At 38.8% G+C, this 23018-nt stretch overlaps 1 protein-coding gene and 1 long non-coding RNA gene across 2 annotated transcripts in view; both read left to right on the forward strand.

The window, feature by feature from the left end:
- LOC131258333 (alpha-mannosidase 2) overlaps positions 1–4226 on the forward strand; it is a 39100-nt gene extending 34874 nt beyond the window's left edge. The window contains exon 4 of the mRNA XM_058259583.1: positions 902–4226. Coding sequence (XP_058115566.1) covers positions 902–3646 — 2745 coding nt within the window. The 3' untranslated portion in view covers positions 3647–4226. The remainder of the gene's footprint in view (positions 1–901) is intronic.
- Positions 4227–11994: 7768 nt separating this feature from the next.
- Positions 11995–12478, forward strand: LOC131257446 (uncharacterized). The gene is made up of 2 exons (XR_009177409.1): positions 11995–12108; positions 12164–12478. It is a non-coding gene; the product is annotated as an uncharacterized LOC131257446 (long non-coding RNA).
- The last annotated feature ends 10540 nt before the right edge of the window (positions 12479–23018 follow it).

A 23018-nucleotide genomic window follows, 5' to 3' on the forward strand; every position in this document is an offset into this window, starting at 1 on the left:
CTAAGTCAACTTGAACATATCCACGTGGACAGTGGAGGAGACACCACAAGTTAGAAAATGTCAGTGAAGTATCACTGTTTGTAGCTCTAAATTTGAAAGAGGTCAGCAGGTGTTGGAACTAGTACAAAAGAAATCGCCTTTTTTTTTTTTTTTTTTTTTTTTTTTTTTTTTTTGCTTCTTCTTCTTGGTTACAACTTGAAAAGAAAACAGATGGAATGGAATGATGGATGCAAATGTGCATACTAGCATTTTGAATTCAAATGAGGAAACATTTCTATTCCCTCCACAATATAAGGGCAATATACAAATTCTCTTATAAATACTTTCACAATCATTCAACTGGAACTTTATCTGCTTTCTTGTGCGCGTGCATGCTGCTTAAAGTATGCTGTTTATGGTCATGTTAAAATTCACCCATTTGTGTTGTAGGATATTAGCCATCTAAATTATGAACAACTTGATTGGATATCTCATCAAATGCTTGTTACAGAATGTTGCATTTCCACTTCTCCATACAACATTTCGTCACACTTCTGTTTCCTATAATCAAGAGATCTAATCTGAATTGTTTCCGTCTAGTGGAAATTTGCTGCTGTGATATTGCAAAAAATTACACTGGTAATGTAAATACTTCATATGCTGTATAGGAGTCCAATTGTTTTAGACTAATGTTGGAGACACGTCTTTATTCTTTTTCTCGGCATGAATTCTTGGTTTTTTCATGTAAATACTGGAGAAGCTATGAATTCTGAGGGTGTTAGCCTGATTTAGTTTGAGATTGTTTCCATTTACTGATCATATAGTATAAAATAAACTATGTTGGTGCTTTTCCTTAACAACATCAGAGAGTTGAATGGTCGTTGAAAGTTCAATGCTGACTTCCATCCACCTTATGTATCAGATGATGGAGGGGAATATGTGGTTAAATAGCACCATCGGAGTTGTTCCAAAAAATGCTTGGGCAATAGATCCTTTTGGTTATTCAGCTACCATGGCATATCTTCTCCGCCGCATGGGTTTCCAGAATATGCTTATACAGAGGACTCACTACGAACTGAAAAAGGAACTAGCCTTGAATAAGAATTTGGAATATATATGGCGACAGAGCTGGGATGTGGAAGAAACAACTGATATTTTCGTTCACATGATGCCGTTCTATTCTTATGATATCCCCCACACATGTGGACCCGAGCCTGCTATTTGTTGTCAGTTTGACTTTGCTCGAATGCATGGGTTCGGTTATGAAGCCTGCCCGTGGAGGCAAGATCCAGTGGAGACAAATCCCGGTAATGTGCAGGAGAGAGCATTGAAATTGTTAGATCAATACAAAAAGAAATCGACGTTGTACAGAACAAACACGCTTCTTGTACCTCTCGGGGATGATTTCCGTTATGTCAGCACTGAGGAAGCAGAAGCTCAATTTAGAAACTATCAAATGTTATTTGATTATATAAATTCTAATCCTGGTCTGAATGCGGAAGCCAAATTTGGCACTCTCGAAGATTATTTCCAAACCCTTCGCGAAGAAGCAGAAAGAATAAATTTTACCCGTCCCGGTGAGGTGGGCTCTGGGGAACTTGAGGGTTTTCCCTCTCTCTCAGGTGATTTCTTCACCTATGCTGATAGACAACAGGATTACTGGAGTGGCTACTATGTTTCTAGGCCGTTCTTTAAAGCTGTTGATCGCGTGCTCGAACAGATGCTGCGTGCATCAGAAATGATGCTTGCGTTAATGCTGGGCTACTGTCAGAAATCACCATGTTTGAAGCTTCCTGTAAGTTTCTCCCACAAGTTAACAGCTGCAAGGAGGAATCTAGCACTTTTTCAGCATCATGATGGTGTTACAGGTACGGCTAAAAATCATGTGGTGGAGGACTATGGAACTCGAATGCACACTTCTTTACAGGATCTGCAGATTTTCATGTCTAAGGCTGTTGAAGTGCTGCTTGGAGTTCATCGTGGGAAATCCGATCAAAGTCCTGCCCCACCATCTCCGTTTGAGCCAGAGCAGGTACGATCAAGGTATGATGTCCAACCGATACACAGACTGATTACCGTCCCTGAAGGAAGTGTGCAGTCTGTGGTTTTCTTCAATCCACTTGAGCAAACAAGAGATGAAATTGTGATGGTTGTTGTTAGCAATCCAGATGTGAGTGTTTTACATTCGAATTGGTCTTGTGTGAAAAGCCAGCTTTCCCCTGAGTTGCAGCATGACAATGAACATATGTTCACTGGGAGGCATCGTCTTTATTGGCAAGCTTCTGTTCCTGCCATGGGTTTGGAAACCTATTATGTTGCCAACGGATTTGTAGGATGCGAGAAGGCTATGCCTGCTAAACTGAAAATTTTCACTGATTCCAGTCCACCATCTTGCCCCACTCCTTATGCCTGCTCAAAACTGGAAGGGGATACAGCAGAGATCCGAAATTGGCAAAGTACACTTGTGTTTGATGTCAAGACTGGTTTGCTGCAGAAGATAAGCCATAGTGATGGTTCTCAAACTGTTGCGGAAGAAGAAATAGCAATGTACTCTAGCTCTGGCAGTGGGGCCTACCTATTCAAACCCACAGGGGATGCTCAATCCATTGTAAAAGGAGGTGGGCGGCTGGCAATGTCAGAGGGCCCATTGGTGCAGGAATTTTACTCTTACCCAAAGACAGAATGGCAGAGAGGCCCAATCTCACAAAGTACTCGTATCTATAATGGGAAGAGCATACAAGAATTTGTCATAGAGAAAGAATACCATGTTGAGCTCCTTGGCCGGGACTTCAATGACAAGGAGGTGATAGCCAGATATAAGACAGATGTTAACAGCAAACGAGTTTTCTATTCTGATTTAAATGGCTTTCAGATGAGCCGGAGGGAGACATACGACAAAATCCCTCTGCAAGGAAATTACTACCCCATGCCCTCGCTTGCCTTTTTGCAGGGTTCAGATGGTCGCCGGTTCTCAGTCCATTCTCGGCAGTCACTAGGTGTTGCAAGCCTTAAAAGTGGTTGGCTGGAAATTATGCTGGACAGGCGTTTGCTCCGTGATGATGAGCGTGGTCTTGGGCAAGGAGTGGTTGACAACCGCCCGATGAATGTGATCTTCCACATCTTGAAGGAATCCAACGTCTCTGCTTCAACTTCCACTTCTACCACAATGCCTCTCAACCCCTCAATCCTCTCACACCGTGTTGGGGCCCACTTGAATTACCCCATGCACGTATTCATTGGCAAGAAACCAGAGGAAATATCAGTGCAGTCGCTACCACCAAGGTCCTTCTCTCCGTTAGCAGCTTCCTTGCCATGCGACTTGCATATTGTAAGCTTCAAGGTCCCACAGCCTTTGAGATATTCTCAGCTTCCTCCCGGAGATTCTAGATTTGTTGTCATCTTACAGAGGCGACAGTGGGATACATCTTACTGCCATAGGGGCAGTGACAGGCAATGTTCGACTTTAGCAGATGAGCCTGTCAATCTGTTCTACATCTTCAAGGATATTGCGGTTTTGAATGTGAAACAGACTTCTTTGAATCTCTTACATGATGACATGGAAATGCTGGGGTACATTGAGCATACTGGAAATGCTGCACAGGAAGGTCTTCTTATATCTCCCATGGAATTACAGGCCTACAAACTGGAACTGAGGCCCCCCCAGTGAATTTGATGAAAGCTGCACTCGTGCTGCAGTCCTCTTTTCCACATGGCATGCAGGTGTCTCCTCCTCATTGGGTTTCTCTTTTAATGGATGAGATGAGATCATTTACTTTCCCAGCATCCACAGCAAGAGGTATCTGGTTTCTTCCTTTTTCCCTGCCAATGGAGGGGGCACACAATTATCTTTCGGGCTTGATGAGATGACATGATCTGCATTGGGCCACTGGCAACAGAATATGAAATTTTATACCTTTGCTTTTTTACCAGAATATGTTGAAGATGGAGAGCTCAACCTATTTGTGTTCGAAATTAAAGCATATGCCAGGTAGTCAACGTAGATTAACCGGCAGGGTCATTTTCCGCCATATGACATGCCTTTCTACTCAGTCTTCTCTGGGAACTTTGGTAATCATAGAGGCACCCTGACCTGAAATTCTCTGAGACTTTCCTAGTAATTAGTTCACTTTTTCCTTGTCATTTATGCTTGTTGGAACTTCACATTGTGATAAATGTGACTGTACAGAAGTCTGGTCCTGTATTAATGAAAATGTGATAGAAAACTATAAGCTGTTTCTATGTGAGTATATACTAGCTCACAACACAAAACAAGAAATATGGATATTTCTTCTCAGCTAACCCATGTCCGATGGGGATAATGAGAACATTTAATAATGGCTGGCACTTATTAAAGAGGCACTAACATAATCCTACATGTGTTTGGCCGAAAACCCATGTGTGCTTGTGACACCCTGGCATGCATGGTAAACATCCAAGCCAGCTCTCAGGTGGGACTCATGTTTAGATTCAATTGCTAGAAAAATTAGGCCACACCAGCCATCGGGCAGGCCAGTTTATGAAACTAATGCATGCATAAAACAGGTTTTTTTTTTTTTTGTTCAATCGTTCTGTATAATGTGGCTCAACTGATGGAGACTTTGGACTTTGCAAACTGTTACTTTATTGTTCTTTTTTGGACGGGCCGGATTATATGCACATGGGTTCAGCCAACCTGTCCCTTAAATAGTAGTTTTTTTTTTTTTCTCCTTCATTTATTTATTTTCCGTCTCTCTCCTAATTTTGGATTCTGTATAAACAGATCTCAGAGAACCATCCTGTTAATAATGCAGTCCGGATTGTAGCCCCAGGTCCAATCAATCCATTAGTATCTGGGAGTCCAAGCAGGGTTGGTAGGGCCCAGCGGTGTTCACCATATCTAAGTTGTCACGTCAGACATTGTGATTCCTTTAATTTAATTTAAACTTCTTGCTGAGTGCTCCAATCTTTTATTACTGTTCTTTTAGGTATATTTTTGGGTTCTCGTCAATTGATTTAGGGATTGTTTGGATGCTTATAAAATCCCCACAAAAACTTTACTCATGTTTGGATGGGAGAAAACAGGTGAATGTAAACACTTTAACACCCATTTTCTCCCATCCGAACACTTGGTTTAAAGAATTTACATGTAAGCCGTTTATGTGGGGATTTTACAAGCATTTGTGAATTCAGCCTCTCAGCCAATGACACGGATGCATACCGGTAGTGATTGATTTTTATTTTTTATTTTTTAATTTCCAAATGGGCAAAAACCATACATCTAAACCACAACACCAGCAAATACGTCCTGGACTTCATCCATCACAAGATCATCTATTGGTAATAGCTAACTCACAAGATCATCTGTTGGTAATAGTGATAGCTTTATATATATATATATATATATATATATATATAGCAATGATATGCTGCTTAGAAATGCAACCATGGAGAATTTTTTGCAAGAAGGTGGTAGTAATCACTAGTTCTCCATTTCTTTGCATCACGGCCGCCATTGAATTTCAAAAGCTATGGACAAAACAATCATTAGAAAAGGAAAAAAAAAAAAAAAAAAAACTCTTAAAAAAGGTTCTCTTGGAAATAAAAGAGACACAAGTCAAGCATTTACTATAGGCACTTTGCACGAAAGCAGCGTTGTCATACTCCACTTGATGTACATGTACTACTGTCTTCATGTTTAGTTGTACAAGAGTCCTTACTGAGGAGCAAAATGCCAAAAGTCATCTTGCAGAGCTCAATCCTCCATAGAAAAAAAGAGGCTTTAAATTAGCACGCATGCTGAAACCTAAATTAAATGGATTCGGTCTTTAGTCACCATCTGACTCATTAAATGGACTCGACCTCTAGTTATCATTTGACTCGCTGTCAGGCGATGATCATGCAAAATTATTCAAGGATATAAGATGATTGATGGCATAATAAGATGCAATCATGCCAAGACAAAGAGTACCTTTACACGAGCTGCTTCATGCAAGTAACCTACCTACACCGTACGCAGTCAGGAAATGTCTCATCTCAACCTCACTCGAGAGGTACCCCAATAATGAGGTGGTTACCCCATCGACACGACTTACCAAACATGGGTAACCTTATTCCGCTGGAAAAGAAGATGTTGTTTGACTACTTTAATCGGTGGTTGTTTCACCAACCAGCTTCTCCATTTTCAACTTAATCAATGCTGGGAATCATAATCACAAAAATAGATAAACAATAAATAAGTGTAATAACAAAGAGTAGTAAATAAATAAATAAAATGGGATTTTTCATATAACCACTTATCTCTCTCCTGCTCTAAAATATGCCTATCCAAATTGATCTCTTATATTTCTTCCCATCTTTGAGAGTAATCTAGGGTGCTATCTTTGAGGTTGATGCCCCGAGGGTTGGAGACAAATGCTTGTGCCTTTCTTTGGTCTTATCAGGCTTTGTGCCGTTTCAATTGGAGGATTCGCTCTAAAGGTTCATAATTATGAGTTGATCGCCTCATTGATGTGTTCTGGAGCATATTCTTAACCTAAGTAGTTCTTTGCTTGTTCACAATTTAATTTCTGAAGCCAGTTTGGTGGTCGAGCCCAAATCATAAGCAAGACGTGTTGCAATCTCATCTCTAAGTTGGTTGGCATTTCTTTTAGCTAGGTTCCGCGCATCATTTTCTTGCTGAGCTTGTCACTTATTTACGTTTATATTCTTTGTTGATAGTGGGGCTTCTTCTAGCTTTTGGTGTTCTTTTGCTCTAGTTTGGATTTTTTTATTTTTTTATTTTTTTATTTTTTTATTTTTATTTTTATTTTTTTATTCTTCCTCTCTTTGCCCAAGCTATAGGCTCCTACTTTGGTCCTTAGCTTGAAGTGTGAGCTTCTTCTTTTTCATTAACCTGGGATGTGGGTTTTTTTCTTTCTCATTTTCATTTTCTTTTTTGCTTCTCTAGCCCGTGGTGTGGGATTTTCCTTTTGCTCTTAGCATTTTGTAATTTCTATATTTGGTTTATCATGATAAAATCACAATGATGACACTTTTTTATTACTCCAATGTCAAATCATAGAGAAAGATACAATAATATGCATGTTTTGATAGAAGATTTTTATACGATGTAATGTAAAATTGTAATAATTATGAATTATAATACCTATCTCCTAATTCATTCCCAATTGACTGTTGAATCCCATGTTTAAATAATCGTGGTAAAATCATAATACCAACAAAATACCCTACCAAAGAGCTGCCACACTCGTTTTCCACATTGACCATTTCTTCATTGCTATAGGGAATAGTGAATGGATCATTAGGATCGAGCTTAATGTAATGGAGTAAGAGAGATGTCAATCTTGAACTTGAAAAGATTAGTCTAAGTATCAGAACCTACAAGAGGGGAAGGGCCCGACCCAACGGTAAACAACTCCCACACCCCATCACTAGAAGACTTTGGTGGTGTGAGAAGCATTATTGGAGACACCATGCCTCAAATATGGTAAAATTGGGCCAATAGAGGTAGGCCCAATATTAGGTCTGTGAATACCCATTTGTTCGCAATTGTTTTACAATTAGGGGGAATATCGACTAACTCCAAAATATGAATTTTCTTTACAGAATTAATTTCTTCATTCATTGGAAGAATTTAATCATCAGAATTAGAGGACACCAACACATCTTAATACAAATTAGGTTCATCTTCATCAATTACAATGCAAGAGTACAACTCACACTATCTAAATTGTTTTGAGGGATTCTGCTCATAAACTACGAGGCAACTTGGGTATACTAGATGACTCGCTTCCACTATCATCACGAACCATACGAACACCTTTATCATCATAACTAAGATGCCCCCTCCTACTTCCTTGAATTGCATCCAACATCTTAAAGAGCTCTACTTCTATTTTGGGTTTCTTTCTGCTAGGATACTTATCTTGTATAAATTTACTATTAATAGGTGGAGAAAAGGTTATTGCTTTACGTTCAGAGCAAGTCCTGACCTAATGGCCTTGTTTTTCACTTACAAAACATGAACCGTCACCTTGCCCTCTGGGTGTTTTCTTATTATCTCTCCTTGGTTGTAAGGGTTTCATATATACATCACGGGTTCAAGATTGTTGTGGAGGTTTCATTGGATGATGATGCCTAGGTGGGTATGGATAATATTGGGTTGGTTAATGTTGGTAATGGAGTGGATGTGGATGGAAGAGAGTAGTTGGTGGTTGATATGGTAGATTGGGTTAATTGGTTGGAGTTTTCTGTCATTTTTATTTGTTTGAATTCCTAACTCTTCTCTTTGACCAATTAACTTTCTTACCACTCCCAGTGGCATATACTGCACAATTACTAGATTGGACAACATTGGACTCAACCTCATGTTCTAGATGATAGTATAAGTCTCTGAAAGCTTTGATAGCCTCATTGTGATTCAAAATATCCTTAATGTGGGACCATGAATCTGGGAGAGATTGAAATATTGCAATAATTTTTTGATTTTCAGTCAGAGTGCAACCCACATTCTACAATTCAATCATCATTTGTTCTATTTTATGATGTGATCCCTAATGGTGAATCCAATCGGCATCCTATACGCATCAAATTTTATTTGCATTGTGTTAATATTGGTGTATGATATTTTGTCATATGATTTAAGTAAGGCATCCCACATTTACTTGGCGGTCTTATGGACTTCGTATGTGGGAATAAAATGCTTGTGCATAGAACTAAGTAAGATGTTATGAGCATTGTATTATTATTCTTTCACTTTTTGTATTTCTATTAAGCGAGTTTTACGTTGTCTATGGAAACATCCCCATCCTTTATCTCTCGATTTTTTGACAATTTTTAATGTATACAATGCAAATTTTTTTTTATCTAACAATTTTTTGATGGATTTGTGCTAGTCATTAAAATTATCCCTGTCAAAATTTTCTCATCTCAAAAGATGGACCACAACAGTTTTGGACGTCATTTCTAGTTACTATATCAGGTAAAAGAGGGCTATATGTAAGTTAATCAGAAAAAACATATGAGACACAAATAAAATATTCATGTATAATCACCATTAGTGGTTTAAAAGGTCCAAGCTGGTATCACACAAACCAATTGACACATGGGTAGTATGGTCATTGTTAGTCTGGCCCAAAAGTTCTACTTACCCGATTGGGCATAGCTGAAACAATCAAAGTCAAAAGGACAATAAAGGAATCTCTCCATGGAAATTGTTAGGTTTCACCCATAATAAATATGCCACACACATCAAATATAAATAGCCTGCACGCAAGTAATGCCTCTATGTACATATAAAATTTAAACTACTTTGTAATGCACAAATTTCATACACTATGCTTAATGCCACTGCACGCGATGCCACTATGCGCATGTGTTATAATCAACACTCGTATGCCACACTAACAAAACTACTGCATGTACCACAATGTAAAATATAAAAAAGGTGCATCAACAAGCCACTTCATCTTCTTCTAGTCAGAACTGTATCAAAGTTGCTCTGATATCACTGTTGGGCGCACAAGTGGATAACGTGGCACTTATTATTAATTTTTTATTAATATGGACCGAGCAATATGATTACGCGACCGCTTCAAGGTGCTGAAACACAATACCCGATGGCCTGCTCAAATCAACTACATGTGGGAAGATAAGCCAATTCACATCCCCAATTTGACGATGGACTTGGTATGCCAATGACACGGTCCAGTTCAACTTGTGAGTGGATGGGCCTCACAGTAACATCCATGTCTTACCTCATTTCCTTGTTTCCTCACATCAGATGTTAGTGCGGTTAGGCAATATAATGATGTGGCCACGCATATAAGAAAGTGTGGCTTTTCCACAAAAGAGGGAAGTATGACCTTTTTACAAAACAGGAATGTAAAACCCGAGGCCCCGAAATCTAGTTTGTACACTGGATAACCATTGACTATAGGTCCATTGGCCTTGAGAATGTTTTGACTTGATTATAATGTTGTTCTGTTATCGAGCCGCAAGCTGTATTTCAACCCGATGTCCGAATTTTAAGATACGGACTTAAAATTAAACAATCTGAGAAATGACACTTATGTCCTTATTTTATCTGGCAGAGCCCCACCATCGAGTTTTCAGAATCCGTTAGGTCCAGGAGCCTAACCGTTGTGACCGTAGTTGAGTTACGGAGTTAATGGTGAAAACGGCATGTTAATAGGACACCCGGATTGTAAGTTATGAATAGACATGCACATGTATATTTTGATAAAAAAACTCCAATGACCTCGATTTTTTTAAAATCCTTGCAATGCTTTCTTTCAAATAACTTAATAACATTTTGTTTATTGCTACCATAAGCTTAAACTTCTCAAAATCATCACAAAACATCCCATAACCCTCATTTTTAGACAAAAGCGAATTTAAAACCATTTTCAAGTACATAAATATGAAAACCCTCTTGTAACATCCCATTTTCAGTACTCTCTTTCTTGTTGAGTGTGAAGTTGAGATGAAGAAGAAGAAGAAGAGAAAATAAAAGATGAGGTTGAGAGCCAATCCTCTGATAGTTACAGGTGAGTGCATAGATTAGGAGCGTGCATATATGTGCGTTAGGGTTTCCTTAAAAACCCTATTGCTGGATTTTCATTTAGGGTTAGGTGATTGCTGAATTTTCTAATCTAGGGTTAGGATATTGCTGGATTTCTGCTTTAGAGTTAGGTTATTGCTGGATTTTTTGATTAGGGTTAGGAGATTGCTGAATTTTTTAATCTTGGGTTAAGTTATTGCTGGATTTTCTGCTTTAGCGTTAGGTTATTGCTAGATTTCTGATTATGGTTAGGGGATTGCTGAATTTTCTAATCTAGGGTTAGGATATTGCTGGATTTTCATTTAGGGTTAGGTGATTGCTGAATTTTCTAATCTAAGGTTAGGTTAATTTTCTGCTTTATAGTTAGGTTATTGCTGGATTTTGCTGGATTTTTGATTAAGGTTAGGAGATTGTTGAATTTTCTAATCTATGGTTAGGTTATTGCTGAATTTTTTGAATGTTCTTACTGTATTTTCTGATTTAGTTACTGATATTATTAATGAAAGGTTGGATGATAGAGATGCTTTAGTTTTGTTTGAATTCATATGTATTGCCATTGGTTTCTCTCTGCCCCTTACAAAGTCCGCCCGCTACCTATTTGACAAAACGTTTAAAAGAATTATCCTTCCTCCTTTTGATGTTGTTAATTCTTGAGAAAAAGCATACTTGTGGCATGAAGTCTTATAGTGAAATGAATCCCAGATTGAATTTAGATTGGTTAAGTCATGTGCATATCATATGCATGGTTCATAGTTGATGTATCACATTGTATGATTGAGAGTGAATGATTCATATTATGGTATGGTGATCGTAGTGGGTTTTGTTGTGACAGACGATGTGTCTATGATTAGTATGTGAACCATCTAGATACAGGATGTATTACATGAGACCTCTATGAGAAACTTAAAATTCATGAGGAGACCATATGCAGAAGGTCATCCTTTTCTTGTCTTGAAAAACATGATCTATTGTGCTTGTGTGTGGACTCATGCATACATGCATACGGTGATTGTAAATGCGATGAAACATACTTTGTTATGACATGAGTTGGACACCACCGAAAATGTGTAATTCAACAGGACATGATTAGATGGTCCGTGGGTGAAAGTTCCTGAACCCCGATTGGTACCATTGGGAGCAACCAATGCCTAGACCGAGTGGAAGAACAGAGCGTTGGAATGCTGAAATACCAAAGTAGGCAGCGACTCCCACCGACGCGTGTCGATTAGTTGAGAGGTTTGACCTGACCTGCTTATGGGAAAGCAAAGATAGGTTGTATGTGATAAGCTCGTAAATTGTTCGCTATCATTTTACCAGATGACTTATGACTTATCGATATTACGCAGATAGTGAGGTTCAACACAAGTGGGTTAGACTAGCTCGGCCCGTGAAATATGTAGTCCTACCTCTGTAGTTGACCATAGTGGAAAAGTCTATATAAGTGGGTAGCAATCATATGCGAGTCCCACCTCTGTTTCAGATTTTGGTGATCCAATTGGAAAATGTGAAAAATTGTGGAAACGTTGAAAGAGTATGTATGTTACAAGTGGGTAGAAGTCCTACTTCTGTATATAAAAATGATTTGAAACGTAAAAAGTGGTATAATGCATTGTATCTTTATTTTATTGTTATTGATCTAGAAAGCCTGTGCATTCTTGTGCATTATATGAGCATGACATGAAACATGCATTTTCACTGCGCACACGCATTCACTAGGCTTAGTAGCTCTAGCTTTCCTTTCTATTTTTTTCAGGTGAGAGTAGGAAGTTGAAGGAGTAGAGGCTACAGACTCTAGTTGTCCTTTTTATTTTGCACATATCACTGTATATATTTTTTTTGTAATACCCTGAATATGTACATCAGGTATAGTAAATATGACATGGTTTATGTTTTGGTTTTGCCTTAATGTGCTCAGTTGTACACAGTAATATATGTTGAATATGATGAAAATTTGAGAAATGATACAGTTTGTCATCTTTACTTTCAGAAATCCTCCTTGTGGAGTCCCGCTTATGTGACTTAGTATGTGATAGTTGGAAGTCCCAAAATCGGAGTTCTACGGAGGTTGTCAACCAAAATTTGGTGTATCGTAATCATGGATTACCAACACTAGATTTAGGGTCGTGACAGAAAATGATATCAGAGCATGATCTGAAAAATATCTGCATAAATCATATAATGTATTTACCATATGTTGTTGTGTTAGAGTTGTTAGGTTCATGCTTTGCGAAGTAGAGGAGTTGTATGCTTATTTACTATTGTGTATATTATATAGGTTTACTTGTTCTTTTTAAGCTAATTCAATGTTTTATCTATAGGATGCCGCCTAGAAAGAATCCTATTTAGACTCCTCCATTGCAACCCAAGTCTAAGTCAAAATCTACGTCAAAATCTGTTCCAGATCCAGTTATACCTGTTCCTGCAACACAACTTTAACAATTGTTGCAGACTATGTCTAATATAACGGCTAATCACAAGCAACGATCTAGTTATACTCCTGAGACTTCAACGCAGGAGTGGGCCAGTGCTCTTTTTATGGAGTTTAGACGTCTAGATCCACCTTGTTTTTTTGGTAAGCTAGATCCTTTGGCAGCCGAGTCATGGAAGTCAGAAATAAAGAAACTTTTTCAAGTTATGGGTTGTACTTCCAAGAAATGTGTTACCTTAGCGACTTATCAATTGCAGGGAGAGGCAGAACAATGGTGGAATCAGTTGTTCGTTCAGTAGATCCAAAATTTATATGGACATGGGACACATTTAAAGACCAGTTCAATCGTAAGTTTTTCCCCGTAGCTGTTCGTCGTCAGAAAGCACATGAATTTGATTCTTTGGTTCAGGGTGAGATGTTTGTTGCTGACTATGAGGCTCGTTTTATAGAATTATCTCGTTTTGCTCCACATTTAGTAGCCAATGATGATTTGAAGGCGAGGAAATTTAAGAATGGTTTGCGTCCTAGTTTGCGATGTTGAGTTAGAGGGTTTGAGTTGTTGACTCTCAAGGGAGTAGTAGCGAAGGCATAGATTTTTGAGTTTGATTGGAACCAACAACAAAGTACGCATCCATCTACTTCTAATCAGGAAAGGAAGAGGAGATTTATTTCAGAGAGTAGTAATAGTTTTCAGCCCTTTTCTTTCCTAAAGAGGCCTACAGTTAGATATGATAATGCTGCCAGACCTAATGTAAGACTCCCAAGTATCACCATCTATTCCTCAACGACAGTTTTTAGCCAAACCCGATGTCAGATCCCCAATACCACCATCTGTTCCTCAGCGACAGTTTTTCAGAGCCTGTTATAATTGTGGTGGTGTAGGGCACCGTAAAAAGGATTGTCCCAATCCGCAGAAATAGCAGCCATATCAACCACCTAGACATCAACAGCCCCAGTAGCAAAGGCCACCATATAGGACACAATATAGGCCCCAATAACAACAGTCTTAACAGCAGTCACAACGGTAACAAGGTAGACAACCCTTACCCCTTCAGACGCAACCTTATGTTTATGCAATCTAGAAGAGATATTCTCAGACTAAGGGAGGAGTCATAGAAGGTATACTTATAGTATCATCCCTTTTTGCACGTGTCCTTTTTTATTCTGGCGCATCACATTCATTTATAGCAGATAGTTTGTAACACCCCAGTCCCAACGGTAAGATATTATCCACTTTGGCTGGCACAATGTCCACCTTCACGACTTTATTCTCACAGGTGGAAGCGGTTAGCGAACCACCCGCAAAACATGTCTTACCCTTGAAGGCCAAAGCCCCACATATAGCCCAGATTTTAGGCATTCCATTTTCGATGTGGGATAGGTGCACCACCTCCTTGACAGCTGGCAGTCTATTTTCGAAGGCTCGTCACCGACCCGACTAAGGACCACAGCCCGGCTGGGCAGGCACCCACCCCCCCTCGGGAGACAGAGCGTCCTCGCTCTGACACCATTTGTAACACCCCGATCCTAATGGTAAGATATTGTCCGCTTTGGCTGGGTTGGAATCTGACGGTCTGAAACTTTAAAATTGGCCTGCAAGCAAATGGTTCAATTCAGTTAAGTTTCAGTTCATATCCTAAAGATATTCTCGTTTCTCACATACTTCGCTCCGGGCTCAAGTTGTGTGTTTTCACTATCTGGATTTGATTTCTGAGGTGGTAGTCAAGCCCAGTAAGGCAGTCATAATTGAATAGTTTCGCAGTTATCAGACTTTTGACACATAGTCTAGGTCCGATACGGAGTCTCAATGTGCTCCCGAGGGTAACTGGGTTTTGAGATTGATCCTACATTTTTACGTGATATAGCGTTAATGGTTCTACTCGTTTTGGGTCTTACAGATCGTATTTAAAGTGATTAGTGCTAATTTCACAGGTAATCTAGTTTAACACTTAATAATTTTCGTCTAATTTCTAAAGGGTTCGATCCCTAGTAATTTCTGCCTGAGGTGGTACTCGGGTCTTTGTACGGATTTTTCCGGGACGTTACTATGGCACGTCTCACACTTGGTGATTCGATTGACGGGGTGTTAATAGTTTTTGTCAGTCGTTGGAATTACCGAGAACATCAATGACTAAGGGATTAGAGCTCTTGACTCCTTTAGGGAAAAGAATGGTGTTGAGTTCTATATGCCAAGACTGTCCTTTTTACATAAAAGAGTATGCCCTTCCAATTGATTGTTATGTTTTGGTGTTGTTGGAGTATGATGTAATTTTGGGAATGGATTGGTTATCCAAATACCATGCAGTGTTGGACTGTACAGCTAAGACAGTCACCTTTTCTATACTTGACCAACCTCGATTTCAGTTTGTGGCTGATCCTAAAGATAAGTTTATAGAGACTTTGATGTCTTGTATTCATAAAGAGTCCAAAGGTGTATGTATTGAACAGTTGCTGGTAGTACGTGATTTTCCAGATGTTTTTTAGGAAATTCCAGGTTTGCCACTCATTAGACGTGCAGAGTTTCGAATAGATCTTATCCTTGGCACTGCCCCTATATCCAGAGCCCCTTATCGTATGACACTGTTAGAGTTGCATGAGTTGCAAAGACAAATAGATGAATTACATCATTTGGATTTTATTCACCCGAGTAATTCACCTTGAGGAGCGCTTGTGCTTTTTGTAAAGAAGAAGGATGGTTCTTTATCGTTGTGTGTCGATTATAGAGGACTTAATAAGGTTACGATTAGAAACAAGTATCCGCTCTCAAGAGTAGATGATTTATTCGATCAATTGAGTGGTGCGCAGTATTCTCGAAGATAGATATACGATCTGGGTATCATCAGATTCTGGTTCGGGAGGAAGATATCCCGAAGACAGCTTTTGTGACTTGTTATGGACAATTTGAATTTTAGGTCATATCATTTGGTCTGACTAATGCACCTTTAGTATTTATGCAGTTGATGAATGAGGTATTCCGTCCTTATTTGCACCAGTTTATTGTTGTTTTTATTAATGATATTTTAATATATTCAAAGAGAAGGGAAGATCATGAGTGTCACTTAGAGATGACGTTGCAAATCCTTCGTGCCCACCAGCTATATGCTAAACTGAAAAAATGTGAGTTTTGGCAGGAAGAAGTAAAAATTTTGGGGCACACAGTTTCGAAGAATGGAGTTCCAGTTGATTCAGCTAAGGTTAAAGCAGTTTTGCAGTGGAAACAGCCGAAGAATGCATCTGAAATATGGAGTTTCTTAGGTCTAGTAGGGTATTACAAATGTTTTGTTAAAGGATTTTCTCGTATAGCTACCCCACTGACTCGATTGACTCGAAAAGATGCAATGTTTGTTTGGAGTGGAGCCTGTGAGCGGGCATTCGCAGAACTAAAAACTCGTCTTATGACGGCATCGATTCTCACTCTTTCATCTAGGAGTGAGGGATTCGTTGTTTATACAGATGCTTCGCTTATAGGTTTGGGGTGTGTCCTAATGCAACAGGGCAAGGTAGTATCATATGCATCTTGTCAACTTAGGCCTCATGAGCAGAATTATCCCGCACATGACTTAGAGTTAGCAGCGGTAGTTTTTGCCCTCAAAGTATGGAGGCATTACTTGTATGGGGTTAGATTCGAACTCTTTTCAGATCATAAGAGCCTGAAATACCTCTTTTCACAAGTTGAGTTGAATATGAAATAGAAATGTTGGATGGAATTGATGAAAGACTATAATTTTGATCTTCAGTACCACCCAGGAAAAGCTAATGTGGTAGCGGATGCTTTGAGTCATCAGCCACAGGCCCAAGTGGCACAATTAATGATGCGAGAGTGGAAAATGGTAGAAGATATAACTGAATTTGATTTTAAGATGACTCTACAGTCCTCAGTTGTACAATTAGCAAACTTGACGATTTAGCCCTCTTTGATATACCAAGTAATAGAAGCCCAACAGTTTGATCAATGAGCGTTGTTTCGTAAAGATGTGATAATAGGAAAAAGTCAACCGGAGTGGTAGATAGGTTTGGATGGTGGACTTCGGTTTCAGGGCAGATTATATGTTCCAGATATCTTAGAATTATAGAAGGCCCTTGTGGATGAGGCACATCGTACTTAGTTTATTATCCACCCAGGATCTACGAAGATGTATAAGGACATGAAAAGGCAATTTTGGTGGATTGAAATAAAACTTGAAGTTGCTAGGCATGTGTCAGAGTGTGACGTTTGCAAACGAATAAAGGCAGAGCACCAAAAGCCTGCAGGGGAATTGCAGCCTTTGGAGATACCAGTATGGAAGTGAGAACATGTAACTATGGATTTCATTGTGGGTTTACCAAGAATCTTATGTCGACATGATGCTATATGGGTTATTGTAGACCATTTGACAAAGACAGTCCACTTTCTTCCTATTTGTATTTCTTGGTCTAAAGATCGGCTCGCAACTTTGTTTATAAACGAAATTGTTAGATTACATGGTGTACCTGTTTCGATAGTATTTGACCGAGATCCGAGGTTTACATCAAAGTTTTGGAAGAGTTTTCAAAAAGCAATGGGGACGACTTTAAGATTGAGCACAACATATCATCCACAAACAGATGGGCAATCCGAAAGAGTTAACCAGATTCTCGAGGACATGCTTAGATCATGTGCATTAGATTTTTCTGATAGTTGGGACGACCATTTGCTGTTAGAAGAATTTACGTATAATAATAGTTTTCAGGCTACTATTAGCATGACTCCCTATGAGGCGTTATATGGTAGACCTTGTAGGTCCCCAAGTTATTGGACTGAGATTGGTGAGCGATGTCTTTTAGGTCCCGATGTTGTCCAGAAAACATTTGAAAAAATTGATCATATTCAACAAGGTATGCTTACAGCTCAAAGTCGACAGAAGAGTTTTGCAGATCGCCGGTGTAGACCCTTAGAGTTTGTCGAGGGAGACCGTGTATATCTCTGAGTTTCACCAGTGAAAGGTGTAGTACGATTTGGTATTAAGGGAACGTTAGCCCCAAAGTTTAGAGGGCCCTTTGATATTGTTGAACGAGTTAACACCGTAACTTATCGTCTCGCTTTGCCACCCCAATTATCTAGAGTTATAATATTTTTTACGTCTCGATACTCCGTAAATGTGATCCGAAGATAATAGAACTTGTTATTGACTAGCAATCCTTAGTAGTTCGGGAAGATGCATCCTAAAGCAGCCAATTTGTATCGTGGATAGAAAAGAACAAGTTCTTCGTACTAAAGTCATTCCCTTAATTAAAGTCCAATGGAGTTATCATTCTGTAGAAGAAGCAACCTGTGAACGGGAAACAAAGATACGCAGTCGTTACCCTCATCTATTTGATTCCTACATACGTATAAATATGATATGGTTATTGTTGTATTGTACTGTTATAACCGGATCTATTTTGAAATTTTGAGGATGATTTTTTTTTTAAAGAGGGAAGAGTTATAAGACCCGAGGCCCCGAAATTTGGTTTGTAAACTGGATAGTCGTTGACTGTAGGTCCATTGACCTTGAGAATTTTTGACTTGATCATAATGTTGTTCTGTTATCGAGCCGCAAGCTGTATTTCAACCCGATGTCCGAATTTTAAGATATGGACTTAAAATTAAACAATTTGAGAAATGACACTTATGTCCTTATTTTATCTGGTGGAGCCCCACCATCGAGTTTTTAAAATTCATTAGGTCCGAGAGCCTAACCGTTATGACCGTAGTCGAGTTACGGAGTTAATGGCGAAAACAGCATGTCAATAGGACACCCGGATTGTAAGTTATGAATAGATATGCACATGTATATTTTGATAAAATAACTCAAATGACTTCGATTTTTTTTAAATCCTTGGAATGCTTTCTTTCAAATCACTTAAATAACATTTTTTTACTGCTACCATAAGCTTAAACTTCTCAAAATCATCACAAAACATCACATAACCCTCCTTTTTTAGACAAAAGCCAATTTAAAACCATTTTCAAGTCCATAAATATGAAAACCCTCTTGTAACATCCCATTTTCAGCACTCTCTTTCTTGTTGAGTGTGAAGTTGAGAAGAAGAAGAAGAAGAAGAAGAAGAAGAAATAGAAGCTGAGGTTGAGAGCCAATCCCCTGATAGTTACAGGTGAGTGCATAAATTAGGAGCACGCATATATGTGCGTTGGGGTTTCCTTGAAAACTCTATTGCTGGATTTTCATTTAGGGTTAGGTGATTGCTGAATTTTCTAATCCAGGGTTAGGATATTGCTGGATTTTCATTTAGGGTTAGGTGATTGCTGAATTTTCTAATCTAGGGTTAGGATATTGTTGGATTTCTGCTTTAGAGTTAGGTTATTGCTGGATTTTTTGATTAGGGTTAGGAGATTGCTGAGTTTTTTTAATCTAGGGTCAAGTTATTGCTGGATTTTCTACTTTAGAGTTAGGTTATTGTTGGATTTCCGATTAGGGTTAGGATATTGCTGAATTTTCTAATCTAGGGTTAGGATATTGCTAGATTTTCATTTAGGGTTAAGTGATTGCTTAATTTTCTAATCTAGTGTTAGGTTATTGCTGGATTTTCTGCTTTAGAGTTAGGTTATTGCTAGATTTTGCTAGATTTCTGATTAGGGTTAGGAGATTGCTGAAATTTCTAATCTAAGGTTAGGTTATTGCTGGATTTTTTGAATGTTCTTGTTGTATTTTCTGATTTAGTTAGTGAGATTATTAATGAAAGGTTGGATGATAGAGATGCTTTAGTTTTATTTAAATTCATACGAATTGCCATCGGTTTCTCTGTCCCTTACAAAGTTCGCTTGCTACCTATTTGACAAAACGTTTAAAAGAATTATCTTTCTTCCTTTTGATATTGTTAATTCTTGAGACAAAGCATGCTTGTGGCATGAAGTCTTATAGTGGAATGAATCCCAGATTGAATTTAGATTGACTAAGTCATGTGCATATCATATGCATGGTTCATAGTTGATGTATTATTGTATGATTGAGAGTGGATAATTCATATCATGGTATGGTGATCATAGTGGGTTGTGTTACGACAGACGATGTATCTATGATTAATATGTGAACCGTATAGATACAGGATGCATTACATGAGACCCCTATGAGAAACTTAAAATTCATGAGGAGACCACATGAGGAAGGTCATCCTTTTCTTGTCGTGAAAAACATGATCTATTGTGCTTGTGTGTGGACTCATGCATACATGCATACGGTGATTGTAAATGTGATGAAACATACTTTGTTATGACATGAGTTGAACACCACACCAAAAATGTGTAATTCAACAGGACATGATTAGAGGGTCCGTAGGTGAAAGTCCCTAAACCCCGATTGGTACCATTGAGAGCAACCAATGCCTAGATCGGGTGGAAGAACAGAGCGCTGGAATGCCGAAATACCAAAGTAGGCAGCGACTCCCACCGACGTGTGTCGATTGGTTGAGAGATTTGACCTGACCTGCTTATGGGCAAGTAAAGATAAGTTGTGTGTGACGAGCTCGTAAATTGTTCGCTATCATTTTGCCAGGCGACTTATGATTTATTGCTGTTAAGCAGATGGTGAGGTTCAACACAAGTGAGTTAGACTAGCTCGGCCCGTGAAATATGTAGTCCCACCTCTGTAGTTGACCACGGTGGAAAAGTCTATACATGTGGGTAGCAATCATATGCAAGTCTCACCTCTGTTTTAGACTTTGGTGATCCAATTGGGAAATGTGGAAAGTTGTGGAAATGTTGAAAAAGTATGTATGTTACAAGTGGGTAGAAGTCCTACTTCTGTATATAAAAATGATTTGGAACATAAAAAGTGGCATAATGCATTATATCTTTATTTTATTGTTATTGATCCAAAATGCATGTGCATTCCGGTGCATTATATGAGCATGGCATGAAACATGCATTTTCACTGCACACACGCACTCACTGGGCTTAGTAGCTCAAGCTTTCCTTTCTATTTTTTTCAAGTGAGAGTAGGGAGCTGAAGAAGTAGAGGCTACAGACTCCAACTGTCCTTTTTATTTTATACATATCAGTGTTTGTATTTTTTTTGGTAATACCCTGAATATGTACATCAAGTATAGTAAATATGACATGGTTTATGTTTTGGTTTTGTCTTAATGTGCTCAGTTGTACACAGTAATATATGTTGAATATGATGAAATTTTGAGAAATGATACGTGTTTGTCGTCTTTACTTTCAGAAATCCTCCTTGTGGAGCCCCGCTTATGTGAATTAGTATGTGATAGTTGGAAGTCCCAAAATCGGAGTTCTACGGAGGCTGTCAACCAAAATTTGGTGTATCATAATCATGGTTTACCAACACTAGATTTAGGGTCGTGACAAGGAAAGTGTAGCTTTTCCACAAAACAAGAAAGTACGACCTTTCCACAAAATAGGGAAGTGCGGCTTTCCATGTAAAATATGGAAGGGTGAGAGAATATGAGGAAGATAGTGAGTAATGAGAGGGTAGGAGGTTACATATGCCCCACACATGGCGTCATGCCAAGAGGTGGGCTCCACTAGGGGTTGGCCGCGCTATCCCTCTCTCTCCTCCATTTCTTCTCCATTTCCAACGAACCTGACCATCTTGGTTTTGTTGCTGCTTACCCATTCAGCAATCGGGAGAGGAAAGGGAGAGTGTCGTCACTGTAGTGGGAGAATCGCAGAAAACGAGCACCTAAAAACCAGTGCCAGCAAAGATGAAAGAGCTTCTCATTGGGGAAGAAACTTCAATGAGAGAGAGAGAGAGAGAGGGAGAGAAATACTTTTCAATAGTCGATTTTCCCAGTACAAGATATAAGGTGATAATTGTTTATAAAAATGAGATTTTCCCTTGCCATGTAAACAAGAATTTAAAAATGGAACCTATGATTCAATAGTGAATCCTTGGAAATTTATCATTGAATATTCATTACACTTTTTTTTTTTTTTTTGTGCTTTCTTTGTTTTACTTTGTTTCTACCAAATAAGATAAACTCTCTCCTTTCCTAGAATCCATGTCCTCTAGAGTAAATAGTATTCTCTTCCCATTATGGTTGAGAATTAGTACTTAATAGTGGGTTTTACTTACACCCTGAACCATAGCTCAAGTGGTAGACAAAGTGAAAGGTACCTCGTTTCAATACTGAGGCCTTGGTATCGATTCCCTAATGGGGGTGGCTAACAGTGAAGTGTGAATTGACTGGGTGTACTAACAAGCTAACCAAAAAAAAAGAAGTGGGTTTTACTTTGTCCTCAGGCAAAGAAGAGCATGATGGTGATGCATTCAAGGTAATACTGTTCATTCGTAGCCATTTTTTAGGTCATTGTGGTATTTTTTCCATGGTCATTTATTTTGTGGTTATGTTATTCCAACCTAAGAGAAATTTGTGACCTTTTCTATTCATGATTGGACACATTAAAATCAATGATGTGATGATTGAGATGGATCATTTCCAATTTTTAGACCATAGCATATCATAATGGTCACTAGGTGTCTTTAGGTGCATGGATGATTAGGTTTCACCCACTTTTTTGTGGACCACGATGAAAATGTACTCCCATTAGAGAAGGTTGAATGATCACTATGATTAGTCCCCTTAAAAGAAAGTTTTGATCAGATCATTACATTAAAGAGCAATGTTTGCAAGATTAACATCCTCTTTATCAATATGAGTTGTGCAGCTTGGCTCATGAAAAGTCAGAGGAACCTAATGGATGGTCCAGATTGAATGTGAGACTACCCATCTGTCGTGTCATTTTGCCTTAGCCCACATGAACATTTCCCATGAGGCAACCTGCGTACACGACTGATGCATGCAGCATGCTTTAACGGTAAGCAACGGTTGTGAGTGACTGGTCGGAGTTTCAATTCCCATCTGGTATTTTTGTCAAAGACAACAGCCAAACAGGTCAGAGTTTCAACCCTATCTTGTATTTTTGTCAAAGAAGACAATTTTACCGGACTGACCCAAGTTATCACAAATTGGCTGATCTAACGCGTGTGCAGGTGAATGCAAAACACAAATGAGTTTATAAGGTGTTGGTTTGGTCAGTTCCTTTAGATAAGTGATTTATTTCAGACAAGTAAGTTTGGTATATAATTAGTT

This window comes from Magnolia sinica, chromosome 10 (genome assembly GCF_029962835.1).
Source record: "Magnolia sinica isolate HGM2019 chromosome 10, MsV1, whole genome shotgun sequence".
Classification (NCBI taxonomy): Eukaryota; Viridiplantae; Streptophyta; class Magnoliopsida; order Magnoliales; family Magnoliaceae; genus Magnolia; species Magnolia sinica.